Raw genomic sequence first — 17,339 nt, forward strand, 5'->3', positions numbered from 1 at the left:
TTTAACAAGGTATTGCATATTGCATTTTCCCTCAATATCGCACAGCCCTACTCAATAGGCAGAGCGGTTCATTCATAATTCTTTAAGATTGCTGAGGAAATCGCTGTAAAAACCAGAAGATCATTTAGGTAGCATATTTACGGAGCCCTGCACATGACATTTACATTTATGCATTTGGCAGGTCCTTTTATCCAAAGCGACTTACAGGGACCTTATTACAGGGACAATCCCCCTGGAGCAACATGGAGTAAAGTGCCTTGCTCAAGGACACACTGGTGGTGACCGCTGGGATCGAACCAGCAACCTTCTGCGTATCAGTTCCATGGTTTAACCCACTGGACCCACCATCTCACATGCAGGAAAAAACTAGTAGGCTAAATTGTGCGCACAATTTATAAATAGAGGGAACAAATTAGTAAATTGTGTGGCAGTTTAGCAAATCGAGGGAACTTAATAGTAAATTGTGCACATGATTTATAAATTGAGGGAACGAATTAGTAAATTTTGCGAACAATTAACTTTTTTTTTTCTTTTCTTGCAAGTCATGGCGGGGCTCCGTACATATTAACTAACACATTGCTTTACTTAATTTCATAAATTAATCTAAATGAGCATTTCAACTAATATCTACGCATTACATAATGGCATAGTTTTTCCTTGCGATTACGTAATGACGTCATAGCGCAATGACGTCACGTCATTTAGCAACTTTTAGCAAAAAAAAAAAAATCGATCTGCCTTTAACAACTTCCCCTGAAAATTAGTTGGCAACGGTGACCGCACCACCGTGGTGGTAGAGTTTACTGTGGTAAAGTAACGGTGTAGGACAGATCCATTTTATTTCCAATTCTATTTAAAGGGGTGGTAAACCACGATTTCACTTTTCTAACTTTAGCTAGTGTGTAATGTTGCTGTTTGAGCATAAACAACATCTACAAAGTTACAACGTTCAAAGTTTAAAGCAAAGGGAGATATTTGCTTTTAAAGAAATCAATTTCTAAGGACTACAGCAAACGGCCGGTAGGCGACTACAGACATTCCTCCAGGGTCTCTGACATCACCAGCCCCAATATTTACATAAACCCCTCCTCCGAGAATATTAAATAAGGAGGGGCGAGGCCATTTTGTTTCGGCGGGTGTGTTGTTGCTGCAATGCCGACGACACGCTGTTATTTTCATCCGGATTGCAGGTCCACTTTGTTCAGCCTTCCTAGGGATGGGGGTGCGTTGCAGTGCGCTTAACATACAACATGTTATATGCATGTGTGTATGAGACAGCGGGGAACAGGTCACATTTGCAGCAGATATAGGTATGCTGCCCATCATAAATCAAAGCACGAGACAGACAGGGGTCGGCGGAGAAGACCGGAAAATGTGACAAAATGGACAATATTCGTCTGTATTTGCAATACACGAGCCACGGTTCAGCAGCGCGAGACAAACACTGCCAGTGTGGATGCACGACGGGCGCCCGCGGCTCCCGCTGCACATTTCACAGAGGAAAGCTTCCACAATCTTCACGAGTTCAATGCAGGATTCGCACAACGGCTTGTCCTGAAAGACGGATTTAAAAACAGAAGCTGTTTACGGGCCACAACCTGTAAATATGATTTATTTTTCGTTGTTTTTTTTTCCTGTAATAGTTCGTATTGTTAATTGTACGTTGTAGCAAGGAAGTAAACAAATGACAACGCTGTTAGGCTCTGCAAACCAGTCTGTTAAATGCTCATTCATACTTAACGTTATCCGACAAACACCTAACGTTACAAACTTTTTTTAAAATCTCAACAGCGAACTTGGCATTAGTGAAAATTATTCTTTGATTAGAGCTTTTATGTATTGTTTATCTATAGGCATGCTAAACATGGTTCTGTGTTTGATTTGGCTACTAGTAAAGCCAATGTTTAGTGTTCGTTTTGGGTTAATAGTTATTGCGACAGATATTTGGCTATAATCGTTTTAAAATACAAAAGTAACAGCGCCATTCAGTAGCAATCACTATAGATCGGCAGTCTTTACTCTTGAGGACTGAACAGGTTCTGCTCGATCATCTTCACAAAAATTGTCTGAATCTGATTCGGGCTCATATTGGTATGGTTTTATTGACGCCATTGTTTCTAATACTACCCAAAGCACAGTCTACCGGTAAAGGTAAGGGCCGTGGCGTTTCCGACAAACGTGCACTAGGCGGTTAGCGAATCACAACACACTGGGCCAGCTAACCAATCTGAGCCCATTGAGTATTTTTGAGGGACTGGCTTCATAGAACCATTTTTATATGAAAAATAATGCAATTTTTTAAATACGAAGCATGAACACGTTACAGTGCACCCCACAAACACAATCAAGCCTTCGAAAGAATGTGTTTTACCACCCATTTAACACAGTTTGTGCTTGTTATTAGACTTAAGGTGCGTCAAGTTTATTTGTATAGCGCATTTCATTTTGGCCGGAGATTGTTTTTCTCTCGCAGCGCATAATCAAACAAAGCCTAAAATTCTTGACCCTGCGGAAGATAAATTCGCTCCTCACACCTTTTACTACAATCCATTTTCTAATCTAGTTTTGGAACATTAGGAGAAAACATGAAGATATTCGAAAAGCAATGCTCTCTTTCCTGCTCGTGTCCCAGATCCCTTTCAGCGCAAACCGGCACACACCTCTGTGGGGAAATGTAAAACAAATATTTTATAACTAATATTTAACTTTCTTTATTTACTTTTCTCTATTATTTATATTACCATTATTTACTGATATTTATTTAAATGTTTTACAGGCTGTAGTATGTTGTTTCACTGACAGAAGTACTAAAATAAACACGCATGCTTAACCCTCTGGTGCTCTTCGGTCATTTCTGACCGGAAATTTTTCTGTTTTGAAATGTTAAAAATCACAGCTTTATCAGAATGATATGAAATTTGGTGACTTTTCTTGTATTAGGTATGTAAACACACAAAAAAATTGGGGTCATGATTCGAGCATTCTAATTGGTCGTAAAAAAAAAAAGTAGCGTTCATTGTCTTCGGTCATAAATGACCGACCATAGGAAATGAATGGGAAATCGGCAAAAAAACAAAGATTCACAGAATATTTGTGTGTACAATCTACAAATCGGCAACAATGCTGAAAAAAAGTACACAGCTGTAAAGGGATGACACTCTAAAACATCAAGAGTGTGATATTGACTCATCCGCTCACTAGGGTGACCACCATCAAACAAACCAAATGTGGGACGATTACTAAGTTTGTGTGGGACAATGTGGGACATGTTACCAACACGAAAGCATAACCTGAAACTGTTGTATAATCTTAAATTCAACATCACTGAGCCCAAAGGCAGCAGGCATCATGCAGATAACTATTTTTTAAACAGTTCTGCCCAAGTGCAACTAAAATCCAACTAAATAAATAATGAAAAAATAAAACATAAAACAACATGAATTTAAAATGTATTAATTTATATAGCCTACAGAATTATCCATTCGTTTTCTGACAGGGAACACATGGAACGAATCACTGCTCCACATTTTGATTGACAGCCGTCACAACCTACTAGTGACCGTGTTTACTCCTTTCCTTTCAACCATTGGATAGGATTTAAAAAACGGCTGTTTTATTTGTGTAAGGCGGGATGTTACTTCTGACGAAGCGCTGTTAAATATAGGTGAAAAACAATGAGGCAAAAATAATATATAAAATGCTTTCTTAAAAAGGCAAAAGAACGCATGCATGTTTTCTCAATATGATCATTAAAAACCAACAGACTGATGAAAATGCGGGACATTTTCTCAATATGCGACATGCGGGACAAGGGGTGAAAATGCTGTGCAGTACAACGAAGCGGGACGGGTGGTCACCCTACCGCTCACACACACACGCACATTTATACACACACACACCTATAAAAAACTGAGCCTATGAATCACATTTGGAATTTTTTTAAATCACAGCTTCATCGGAAAAATATGAAACTTGGTGACTTTTCCAGCATTAGGTATGTTAACACACAAAAAAATTGAGGGCATGATTCGAGCATGCTAAATGGTCGTAAAAAATTACTCCCACTTGTGCTCTTTGGTAAAAATGACCCCCATAGGAAATGAATGGGAAATCTGCAAAAACACAAAATTTCACAGAATTTGTGTGTGTACAATCTACAAATCGGCCACAATGCTGAAAAAAGTACACAGCAGTAAAGGGGTGACACTCTAAAACATCAAGAGTGTGATATTGACACATCCACTCACACACACATGCACACACGCACACTTATACACATACACATCTATGAAAAACTGAACCTATGAACCACATTTGGAATTTTTAAAGATCACAGCCTTATCAGAATGATATGAAACTTGGTGACTTTTCTAGCATTAGGTATGTAAGCACACAAAAAAATGGAGGGCATGATTCGAGTCGTAAAAAAAATACTCCCACTTGTGCTCTTCGGTCAAAAATGACACCATTGGAAATGAATGGGAAATCTGCAAAAACACAAATTCACAGAAAAAATCTATATTTCTAACAAACAAAAAAATATATAAAACTTTATAATAAATAGTCTTTGAGATTTTTTGAATATATATTCAAATCCATCAACAAAAAGTCATTAAATGTGTTCAAAACAGAACTAGGGAATTCTCCATAGAGACCTCTAGTGATTACACCCATGGATGCATGATTTCTTAAATAATTCCAAAAGAGGGCGCTAATCTGCCTTCAAAAAAATATATTTGAAGGCATAGTCTCTATTTTAACCTGAAATACTGCAATAATAATAAAAAAAAAGGTTATATAATTTTCAATGGCAAAAATAGACAACAATTATTGCATAAATATTAAAAAATTGCATCAAATAATCTCAAAATACAAAATTAAAAAGAAAAAATATTATTGAAGAAAAATAAATTGCATTCGTTTTACTGAGGTGGAGGAAGTTTAATTTTTAGGTGCCCGGTCACTTATGACGGGAAGACAACCAATGCAACCCCTAAACGAAGAGCACCAGAGGGTTAAATGGATGTTTGAGCCTCGTTTAATTTTTTTTATTATATTATATAGTATACGTGTGTGTGTGTAGCAAACCCCCCACAAAAAACAGCTAAAAATATAGCTTTACAGTTTATTAATAATTTTTTAATTCTTAATAATTGTAATTCACTTTAAATAAACTTTATTAAATTGAAATAAAAATCTGCATTTGAATTATTTTGTCCATGTGACTTTCCAAGCACACACACACACAGTAGATATTTTCCTAAAAGCTGAGTATTATTGCTCCATCTGGTGGTCGAAAGTGTTAGTGGGGCTTCACAATCCAAAGTGTTCCACGAACACTGATTTCCTCCACTTTTCAATTCTTTTGTCCTTGAAATATTTCAGGGAGCACATTAAGTTTTGAATGTGTCTCCCGAGACTGTTATGTTACAGGTGTGAGTTCAGTCTGTTCTCACACTCAGCTGTAAGGCAACACAAAAAGAGAGACATAAAGCAGTGACAGAGGAGACACAGCACAGATCTGCTGCAGAAGCTGAAATAATCCTTTCAATCATATTAACGACTGTTAACGAGTTTGAAAACGTGCTATTTTTAAAAGAAAAGCAGCACAAAAGACAGTATTATGAAGTACATTGGGGTCCAAACCACATTGACTTTCAAATAGGGACAAAAACACTGACATTTATCAATATTTTGTGTTCCTCAGACGAAAGAAAGTCATACAGGTTTGGAACTATATTAATAAATGGTGACAATTTTCATTTTTGGTTGAACGATTCTTTTAATAAGCTCATTTCATGGTTGTGAGCTTCTTGATGCCTTTAAAATTACTTTGTGAGGAAAATCCATTGCGACGGGATGCCAGGCTAACCTGAAGCCAATAGATTAAATATATTATTGAAGACTGAAAAGCAATTAACCTACTTTTTTAACTGAAATCATGCCTTTGAATGCCAAGACATTGGCAACCTTGTGACAGGGCGACATTCGGGTATTTTCATGAAGAAAGCATTTGAAAGACACCATTATCCAATCTGCTAACCCATAATACTCTGTCCTACTCCAGCTTAGTAATGTCTTGGTAAGCAGCACATTCATCTTTTACAACACAAATTACAGTCATCTGCTAATGTCTGTGTTTATTATAGTGCAGTCACTGTTTAGTCTGTGTTTGTGTAAGGGAAGAGGATGGTCGGCCTATTTCACAACTTTCACACACACATTTACACATGCACACAAGCATGAAAACGCACACACACATAAATTATCAAAGCAAACACACATATACATACACAAACTCTCATGCCGTGTTAAAATATTACAGATCCTGTTCTGTGTTAATATTGTGTGGAATGAATCTGTAATAGGACTAGTTTTGTGACATACAAAAATAAAGACATCCCAGTATGTTTACGTACAAGAAAAGAGCCAAACTTAAAGTCAGCATGAAATGGAAGTTGCGATAGTCTTTTCTTCCCTATTGTGACACATATCCGAGTAGAACGTCTTCTCAAATAAGGGGTCCGTTCTTCATACCTCGCTTAATACAGCTGAGATGGTTTGACAGATCCAAGATCTTCTAATCGTGATAACTGATCTCTGGCTAATTTGGTTCTTCAAACGAATTTGCGGATTGGATTAAAATATCTGGATTAAGTTATCTAAGATTACTGCGCGTTCCTGTGTTCCCTGAAGAGGGCAGATGCATCGATACTCGAAACCACGATCAGCAATGCAGCGATTGGCTAGCGGCAAGACAGCAACGTAATGACATCATATAATTAAAAGAAGCCAGCTGGCAAAAAACTTGACAAATTACACAAAAACCCCCCACAAATTTCTGAACCTTTTTAAGGAAACAGCCAAACGACCAAACCAACATAAAAGTTATAGTAGATAAATGATAAATGTTTTTTTTTTTTTAAACATTATTCCCAATTATTTATATTCACGATTTTATAGTATTTATACACCCTTTATGTTTTTATTTCAATGTTGTAATTAGCAATTAATGAACATTTTTATTAAATTTGAAGCAGATTTGTTACGTGACAGCATTAATTAAAGTTTCTTAAGGGTCAAGATCAAGTTATCTGTGTCTCCTGCGCCGCATCAAGCCACTCCCATAATATCAGTCACATTATAATGTGTAATATCCGTTCAAATTAATGCACAGCTCAGAGTAACTGTCCAGCATGTGTGTAAGACTGCAATAACATTATAAAGTAATTATTCCATCAAAAATAAATTACTCTGGCTTGTCTATAGTATTATACACAACATAATAATATTATTTTCAAATTTATATTATTATTATTATTTTAAATTATTATTGCCCCTGGTTCACTAAGGAACTCTTGTAATAAAGTAGCAGTGGCTGGGACACATTTTAAGCTACCATTGGTCAGAGAAAAAGACAGCCCCGCCCCTAAACTCATTGGTTGAGTCACTGTTGCTGGTCGGGATGCTCAAACAAACAGAATAATGGTTTGAAAACACTACAATATTTACACTTGTTTTCAGAGAAAATAATCTATGAATTGCTTACATTTGCCTCTGAGATAAGAGTATTTGAACATTGAAAAAATATACACTTCACCTTTAAATGTCAGCTAGCAGGACGAGCAGTTAAACGTCAACAGCAAACTATCGTCATCATCTTTGTGTATATTCACCTCTTGACCCCTTGCAGGAGACAGGAAGAACAAACCTACATGAGGTTTGTAGCCCACAAGAGATGAGCCACAAAGACCTCAAAACATAAACACGCACATACGCACACTTGAAAACTCTCCTTCGTTCTTTTCAAATAAACAAGAGTTCCTCTCATCTTTCCATATTTTAAGGGTAATGACATAAGTGTGTTCCTGGTTCAGATAAAAACATTGGGTACATTAAGTTAAGTCTGGCTTCGATCAGAGAAGACTAGAAACAGAAGTGTTTACCCAGAGACTCTTTTCAAAAGCTCACTAAGTTCAGAGGACACTGGCAGGGTTGTGCAGACAGGAAATGTAGGACACCAAAAAAAACAAGTAAACATCACTGTGATGTCCTATAATGAATCAGACATGCTCCGTGTAAACAAAATTTATCGGTTTCCTTTATACTGGGTTTATCTGTATCCACAGTTTGAAGAATGCTGGTACCGGGGAATTATTCTAGTGTACAAAAAAACATATTATTCTCATCTGTACCTGCTCAACAAGATAGCCTGCCTCTATGGTCTTACTAGACAAAAGAGTGTTATTCTCACAAGCCAGGTATTATCTGCATTATTTTGACCAATAATTGCCCATTCAAATATGAACTATAATTACCTGATTTACATGTGAGCCACCAATCACACTTCAGTTGTTTTTGTGATGTTTAGGGACGAGTAATAGACACTTATGTACACAACATGTATTTAAAGTATTTATTTAAAGCGTTAGTTCACCCAAAAATGAAAATTATCCCATGATTTACTCACCCTCAAGTCATCTTAGGTGTATATGCCATTCTTCTTTCAGATGAATAAAATCAGTTATATTAAAAAAAGACCTGGCTAATCCAAAGCCGTACGCAATTCAACTTCCGGCAAAAATTAACCCCATATGCGATGTACACTCACCTAAAGGATTATTAGGAACACCTGTTCAATTTCTCATTAATGCAATTATCTAATCAACCAATCACATGGCAGTTGCTTCAATGCATTTAGGGGTGTGGTCCTGGTCAAGACAATCTCCTGAACTCCAAACTGAATGTCAGGATGGGAAAGAAAGGTGATTTAAGCAATTTTGAGCGTGGCATGGTTGTTGGTGCCAGACGGGCCGGTCTGAGTATTTCACAATCTGCTCAGTTACTGGGATTTTCAAGCACAACCATTTCTAGGGGTTCCAAAGAATGGTGTGAAAAGGGAAAAACATCCAGTATGCGGCAGTCCTGTGGGCGAAAATGCCTTGTTGATGCTAGAGGTCAGAGGAGAATGGGCCGACTGAGTCAAGCTGATAGAAGAGCAACTTTGACTGAAATAACCACTCGTTACAACCGAGGTATGCAGCAAAGCATTTGTGAAGCCACAACACGCACAACCTTGAGGCACATGGGCTACAACAGCAGAAGACCCCACTGGGTACCACTCATCTCAATTTGCACGAGCTCACCAAAATTGGACAGTTGAAGACTGGAAAAATGTTGCCTGGTCTGATGAGTCTCGATTTCTGTTGAGACATTCAGATGGTAGAGTCAGAATTTGGCGTAAACAGAATGAGAACATGGATCCATCATGCCTTGTTACCACTGTGCAGGCTGGTGGTGGTGGTGTAATGGTGTGGGGGATGTTTTCTTGGCACACTTTAGGCCCCTTAGTGCCAATAGGGCATCGTTTAAATGCCACGGCCTACCTGAGCATTGTTTCTGACCATGTCCATCCCTTTATGACCACCATGTACCCATCCTCTGATGGCTACTTTCAGCAGGATAATGCACCATGTCACAAAGCTCAAATCATTTCAAATTGGTTTCTTGAACATGACAATGAGTTCACTGTACTAAAATGGCCCCCACAGTCACCATATCTCAACCCAATAGAGCATCTTTGGGATGTGGTGGAACGGGAGCTTCGTGCCCTGGATGTGCATCCCACAAATCTCCATCAACTGCAAGATGCTATCCTATCAATATGGGCCAACATTTCTAAAGAATGCTTTCAGCACCTTGTTGAATCAATGCCACGTAGAATTAAGGCAGTTCTGAAGGCGAAAGGGGGTCAAACACAGTATTAGTATGGTGTTCCTAATAATCCTTTAGGTGAGTGTATAGAAGCATTGCAAGCTTTGACGCCTCTCACAGATAGGGCTGGGCAACAAACTCAAACCCCTTTTCTCTTATATCGAAATCCTCCGCCATTTCTGTTAAAAAATTATTGTTTTAGACTCTAATTCTGTATTTTGTTTTGCTCTATCCTCTGCGCTTCTGCGTCAAGGGTTCAAGGCGTCAGGGGTTACTCTTTCGCCGCAAATCGATGTGCACAGAAGGTTATTTTAGTCTATAAAGTTTTAAAAATGGATATTTTTCTTACACAAACACGCCACGTCGCTTCAGAAGGCCTTTATTAACCCCCCGGAGCCGCGTGGAGCAGTTATATGATGGATAGATGTACTTTTATAGACTTCATAAACGAGACAACAATTCACTGCCATTATAATGCTTGGATTAGCCAGGACTTTTTTAATAGAACTCAGATTTTATTCATCTGAAAGAAGAATGTCATATACACGTATTACCTAGGATGACTTTAGGGTGAGTAAATCATGGGTTAATTTTCATTTTTGGGTGAACTTAACCCTTTACGGTGGTATGAGGGGATAGGAGGGGATTTCTCATATCGTGATTCATCAGACTAGGCCACCTTCTTCCATTGCTCCGTGGTCCAGTTCTGATGCTCACGTACCCACTGTTGGTGCTCCCTGCATGGGCACCCTGACTAGTCCGCGGCTATGCAGCCCCATACACAACAAACTGCGGTACACTGTGCATTCTGACACCTTTCTATCAAAACCAGCATTAACTTCTTGAGCAATTTGAGCTAGCTCGTCTGTTTGATCGGACCACGCGGGCCAGCCTTCACTCCCCACGTGCATCAATGAGCCTTGGCTGCCCATGACCCTATCGCCAGTTCACCACTGTTCCTTCCTTGGACCCCTTTTGATAGATACTGACCAATGAAGAACAGGAACACCACACAAGAGCTGCAGGTTTGGAGATGCTGTGACCTATTGTAGCCATCACAATTTGGCCCTTGTCAAACTCACTCAAATCCTTACGCTTGCCCATTTTTCCTGCTTTTAACAAATAAAATTCGAGGACAAAATGCTCACTTGCTGCCTAAAATATCTCACCCACTAACAGGTGCCGTGATGAAAAGATAATCAGTGTTATTCACTTTCCCTGCAAAGAAAGGGAATACTGGCGCCTGTTTTTGTCCAATTCAAACACTGTTTATATCCAACCTGAAGACCAATACATCAGCACATTACTGCAGCAGCATTGTAATTGACAATTTTAAAGGTAAAGGAACACCTGTTAAAACACAAAAGTGGAATGTGTGGGTAATGAATAGGCACCGGGTTTGCCAGTGAGGAAATGTGAGTGACTGATGTTTAAAAGGAGGGACACTGGGAGGAATACACTGACTCTTTAGCTAAACCAGTTTGGCAATGAACCCATGACAATAAAACACAATCAAAAACGTGTCACCAGACAAGATGTATTACATTTCAACAGACAAAAAGAGAGAGACAGGAAAAGAGACAGTGTATAAAGGGAGAGAAAGAGAAAGACAGGAAGGGAGAGACATATTGTGTTTTGTTTAAGTTTGTTTATGTGCGAACAGCCTCATATATGTGCGCACAGTAATCTCACTTTTCCATGCCTGCGTCCCCAGACTCCCAGGAGAAGGCTGGTGAAATGCCGCCTATAACATCACATACCTCCTCTCGCCACTGAGCTTTCAACAGCACAAAGACAAACAAAACTTTTGTTTTTCCTGTCAGTTCCCTAAGCGCACATGCTGACAAATGATAATTGTCCTGGAATATTCCCTGCGATAAATGCAATGGGCAAACACTTTAGTTCATTGTGATGTCCTACCTTGGAAGCAAGCCGCCGTTCAGGACAGTTGGGATGCTGACACAAGATGCCGGTTTTCTCCTCTTGTGCAGGCTTCTCACCTGAAACAACACACAAACAGGTTAACGGTCAACTGTATGTAGGAAGGAATTATAAGTGAGGTCAATTTGTAGGCCAAACTGGAAAAATGCTGTCAAATTTCACAAACAAAAAAAGGTCAATTGTCTGTTGTCAATAGTGTAGCGATTTATGAAGCACAGCTTTCAAACCAAGCAGCTTTCTTTTGGTCAACAACATTCTTTGCGAATCTGTGAGACCAACCTGAACCCATTGCGAAATCATTTTCATTTGAGTGGATTCCTATTTAAACTGGATTTGACAAACAACGGTAAATGTGATCGCACATGAAGGCTAACTGCTATAGATCTCCTTGAGAATTTCCTATGGATTTTTAAATGCTAATTTTGGATTTATAAGTAAAATAAGGTGTGTGGTAATATTACTTAGAAACTTTCACTCAACAACATACATTACACACAGTCCTCAAACATGAATTTTGAAACTGCTGTTTGAATATGTAAGCTTCTAGCAAGTTGCTACATAAATACTACAATGGTTGTCTGAAACATCAAGCATGTAAACTCCCATAATTGCACTTGTCATAGCACATTTTACAATGAAACCAACTACAAACTCAATAGCTCTATATGGAAGTATCAAGGAGATGAATATGATTGAGATATTTCATAACAGGGTACCATGGAGGGATTCTTGTGAACACAGTGAGCCTGTGGGGGATATGTCCTTGGGCATGAGCCAAAAGACATAACAGCAATACAGCAATAGACGAGGCAGCTGGGGGGATATGTAGGAGAGAGCGATTGAAAAAACTGAGAACCAAAAACAAGAGCTAGTGTTACGGAATTATGTGTAATTCCGTTTATATATATATGTATATATATATATATTTCTCTTCTTTTTTTCGTTATTGCTATTTCTGTGTGTGTTCTCTTTTTTTTTTTTGCTTGGCTGTTTGTGTTAAACAGGAATTTTGTAACCAGCTGGGGGATGGTTCCGCCTCTTTCCATGATTGGACTACAATAATTGAGGAGGGTTTAAAACCACCCCTTCCGCTTTCAGGCGGCGAGCTGTTGCGATTGCGGGCCGGTCGCACTTCTCCTGTCTCCTCTCCAGCCGTCAGACCTCCATTATATATTCTTTAGATTCTGTTAAAATAGGCTTATGTTTCTTTTGTTTTTCTTTTTGTGTGGATGTTTTTCTAGGGTTGACCTGCCCTTTCTTTTTGAAATTCCGTTTGCTCTGTTTTTGTTAGTGTAGTTAGGGCAATGTGTTGAATTTTATTTTGGTTACCTCGAGGGAAGTTAGTTTGAATTTTATCTATTACTTGCTTCTGTTTGTTATTTTGGGCCTTGGGTCTTCCTGACGATCGTACATCCACTTTATGTTACTTTGGAAATATGAATTAAATTTGCTTATATTTATTTTAACTTTCTTTATCTTAATAAAACATTTATCTTTCTTCTTGAATTTTGGATTTATTGGTTTAATTTGATGTTTTTTGGTCTGACGACTGGGCGGGGGAGTCATATTTGTATTTATTTATTTATTTATTTTTTACGGTCTTAACCTAGACGGATCGTAATACTAGTGATACAGTTTGCGCCAACTACTTAATTGCATGATATGCTGATCAAATAAAATTGCGTGCATCTCTTTATAACATATATAAATCCTTTCCATCCTTTCCTTCAGCCATGCTAGCAAGTCCATAAAGACTAGAAACTGGTACCAGAAGAGATGATTAAAAATTCAAATAAATATGAAACATTGAGGAAGGAATTAACTGAAAACTGAAGAATTGACAATAACACAAAAAGGAAAAGAAAGAGGAAAAATCGAGAAAAACAGACAGAGAGCAAAAAAAATTGGCGGAAATCTAAGATTTCCAGACATTACAAGTTTGCTGGCAGACTGGCTGATTTTCCTTTCAGTGAGGGCAGTGGTATTCCTCTTACCTAGAAACCCACAGGGTTTATTGTGAAAAAGTGCAAGATTTTTCATTGATTCAACTGCTCAATCTCCTTTCTAGCAATGCTGCCACCTCAAAACTGGTTGAACAGAAGCCCTTCCAGACAACAACATAGACAAAAGAGACTAAATCAACAACATAGACAGCCAACATTATATATTACTAAGAAACATTCCTATACAGGTTGCTTTATTACAATTTATGCTACAGTGATGGTACATTGATATAAGGGTGTTTCTTAACTTCTGGGCACTTTTGAAAAAAGTTAAAAACCCAAAACAACCGCAATTTGCAGCATATGCATTAATCAATGAAAATAAAGTGACAGAACATATACAATGGTTGTGAATGTTTGCTATATTCATATACCATGGTATTTAAAAGGTTTGTAGTTCCTACTTCATCTAGGCATCTCATCTGCATATTTTCCAACATCCTGAAAGCAGAGCATCACCACATATTATCCTCAACACTGCTCACATTCCATCTCCATACTCGCCTCCATCTCTCGATGAAGAATATTCCATTTCTCCTTGTTTAGTCAGAGAGGCAGAGGGCACCTCCTAAAAATTCTCTATGTAAGGAATGTGCAGAATGCCATGATCCGTTTTTCATGCCCTTCTGTTTACCTAGTTGTTTGCTGAAGTTCCTGAGGAGCATTAAGCACATCTACAGTCTCAAGTGGATCGGAAAAATTTAATACTTGTTTCCTTTTGCCTCCATTGGAGGAACACCAAGATGATGCCATGGATGCCAGTGTATGTTTTGGAAGGTCTGAGAATGTCAAAACATTATCAGCTGAAGTGGAGTTGATTCTTTATTCCTAGCTAACTAATCCTCTTGCGTTTTGGGCTTGAGATTGGGAGATTAGAAAGAAACCGACATTGCAAAATTAGCTCAACAGATGCCGTGAGTTTAGGGAGGAACAACCTGCTTATGTAATGGGCAATGTCTTTGGGAAACCTGTTCGTAAATAGTTGTGTTCACAGCACTTTTTGGTCCCACTTAGAGGCACAGAAATGACACGCTACACTTCATTGCACAACTGTCAAATTTATTTCACATGCTTTAAAATAAATCTAAAGATTTAAGTAAACAGTGTATGGAGAAAGAGGGATAGAGTGAGTGATTAGACAGACAAAATACTTCCAGAGGCAAAGGTCATTCAGAGTGGGTCCTAATTGGGGCATTAGCACATTTCAATACTGTTTTAAGGATAGTATGGACAAGCTAAAACTCACTCTCCCTCTGCACGTTGGTGTCACAAACCTTCTGACTACTTAGTGGAAACCAAACATGTGGTTCTTCACACAAATCCACAACAAAAGTAAAAAAAAAGAAAAAAGGAAGAAGCCATTTTGTTCCACTAGACCTAAGTGTAAAAGCATAGATTCACACACACACATACTGGGTTTTCATGTTTTTGGACATTTAATTTTTATACTGTACAAACTGTATATTATATCATCTAAACCTGCCCATCACAAAACTTTCTGCATTTTTATATTTTCAAAAAACATCACTTAGTATGATTTATATGTCGTTTCCACATTGGGGCCAAAAATTTCCCCACAAGGACAAGGATTTCTCATCTTTGTGGGGACATATTTATCACCATAACGTAGGGTTTACCAGGACCACACACACATACAAATAAATGAATAAAATATAAATATAAAACTATCATTTATTTACTGTCTGCCAAAGATGTTTGACTTACTTATTTTCCATGGATCACAAAACGAGGTCATTTACACTGTAGCTGAATGTCCTTTGTTGTTGCTTTTTTCCATTGAAAGTATATGGTGACCACAGATTTTCTAGGCCAGATTTTTAGCAAATAACTAAAATTTCAGCCTATCCCTCACATAAATATCATATGACTTCAGAAGATTTGGAAAATTGTGCATGTGTTGTTTGGACTACTTTTATGATGCTTTTAAGAAGGATTTTTGTTCGTTTCAAAGCTTGACAGTCCATGGTCTCATCCACATTTATTATATGGAGCAGGAGCAACATGGATATTTTGCTAAATATCTAGAGTAATCTAGTAATCTTTATTTTTCACAGAAGAAAGTAAGCCATGCATGCTTGGGAATAACATGAGGGTGAGTAAATGATGACAGAATTTTCATTTTGTGGGTGAACTATAGACCCTCTGGGGAAAATATTGCAATCTTGTACCAGTCATTTAATGAAAACCGTACTTGGTTGTAAGAATAAACACGGCATGAGAAATAACACGCAGCCTATCCATTTTCAGTTTTATGTAATATCTTCTAAATTACAAACAAACAACTTTAAAAATACAATTTCGCAATTGACCTTTGGGGTAAAAAATAGGTCTTACACCATTCAATGGTGTCAATTAAAATCTCTTACCACAAGACTTCTGGGTAATGTCCATGAGGGAGGTCCAGGTGTACTTCTCCACCCCCAACTCACTCTGAGTACATGGCAGAGTTTCCAGTTCATAAGACCCATGCCGTCGCCAATAAAACATTGCGCCTCACAATCCAAGCGTAACCGATAAATCTAATGCCACATCTCACTTGTTAACACACAGAGGAGATTGAGATGATGATCTTCACACCTTGAACCAAACATCAGTCTTTAGATGATTCCTATTCATGTTTCCCCAAATTACAGAATGTACTAAAACTTCAGTGGCTTCTCTTGTGGAGAAAAGTTCTCAGAATACTGGATTTCTCCAAAGTTTCCAGACAGGGTGCTTTGGACTTTGTGAGCCAGTATGTGAAGGGGGAAAAAGAGGGGGGGCTTGACCCACACAGCACGCCAGACAAGCGATGCATTCATACACATGTGAAGTGCATGCTGGGATGTGAGGGAGACTTGGACCTGTGACTTTTCAGAATGGCAAGAGATACAAAGCTGCCTTTTGAGATGTCCACCTACTTGTAGCCCACAAACTCCATGCATCTCAAAGTTACAGTATCATATAGAGCAATGGAGCAGAAACCATACCGTTTACAGGCTCTCAAGCCACAGTCAGTGATATAGCGAAAGTAATGGAGGACAATAACCTCTCAAAAGGTTGAAAATGAGAAAGGGTTAAGATAAAGATTAAGAGAACAGCAGCAAGAGCTGGCGAGTGCCCTCCAGAACCCCCACAATTTCTAATTCTGCTCTGACAAATTAGAGAGTAGCATGGGAGAGTCTTAGCTGTTGGGATCCAACATTTCCAGCCATATGGTAGTGATTTGGAGCAGTGTGACGTGCAGGGGTTAGTTTTAATGACCAGGCTTCCAGTGGCAGTCAAGCCAATACGCCACAGTCTCATACTCTGTCAGCTTAATCATTCGCTGGGACACGTACAAACAACAAAGCTCTTTTGATCTTCACCTAGACATTTCTCTCTACCTGGTGTACAACAACGTCTTTTATAATTACAGCTCACTTCATCTGGCTGTCATTACATTAAATAATTACGGTCAAACTTTATTGTTGAGACATAATAGCAATCTTGTTTCTGCTGTATGTTGCTCGACTATTGGAATGGCTCGTCTGGTGTACTGTTGTGCTCACTCATGATTCTGAGTACATAGAAGAGTTTAAATAAAAACTAGGACTGTTAATCGAGTTACCTAATTAATTCATAAAGTTCATCACATGATCTCACTGATAAAAGCAACCAAATGAAGATAATTCAAGATAC

At 38.3% G+C, this 17,339-nt stretch overlaps 1 protein-coding gene across 2 annotated transcripts in view; it reads right to left on the reverse strand.

The window, feature by feature from the left end:
- The window catches only part of plekhg5a (pleckstrin homology domain containing, family G (with RhoGef domain) member 5a), a gene marked incomplete at its 3' end in the record, with an annotated part of 52,454 nt that overhangs the window by 32,585 nt on the left and 2,530 nt on the right, over positions 1 to 17,339 (reverse strand). For both annotated transcript variants that reach the window (XM_079843799.1, XM_079843800.1), the window contains exon 2: positions 11,635 to 11,714. In XM_079843799.1, coding sequence (XP_079699925.1) covers positions 11,635 to 11,714 — 80 coding nt within the window. The remainder of the gene's footprint in view (positions 1 to 11,634; positions 11,715 to 17,339) is intronic.

This window comes from Gobio gobio (genome assembly GCF_949357685.1).
Source record: "Gobio gobio genome assembly, chromosome: 19".
NCBI lineage: Eukaryota > Metazoa > Chordata > Actinopteri > Cypriniformes > Gobionidae > Gobio > Gobio gobio.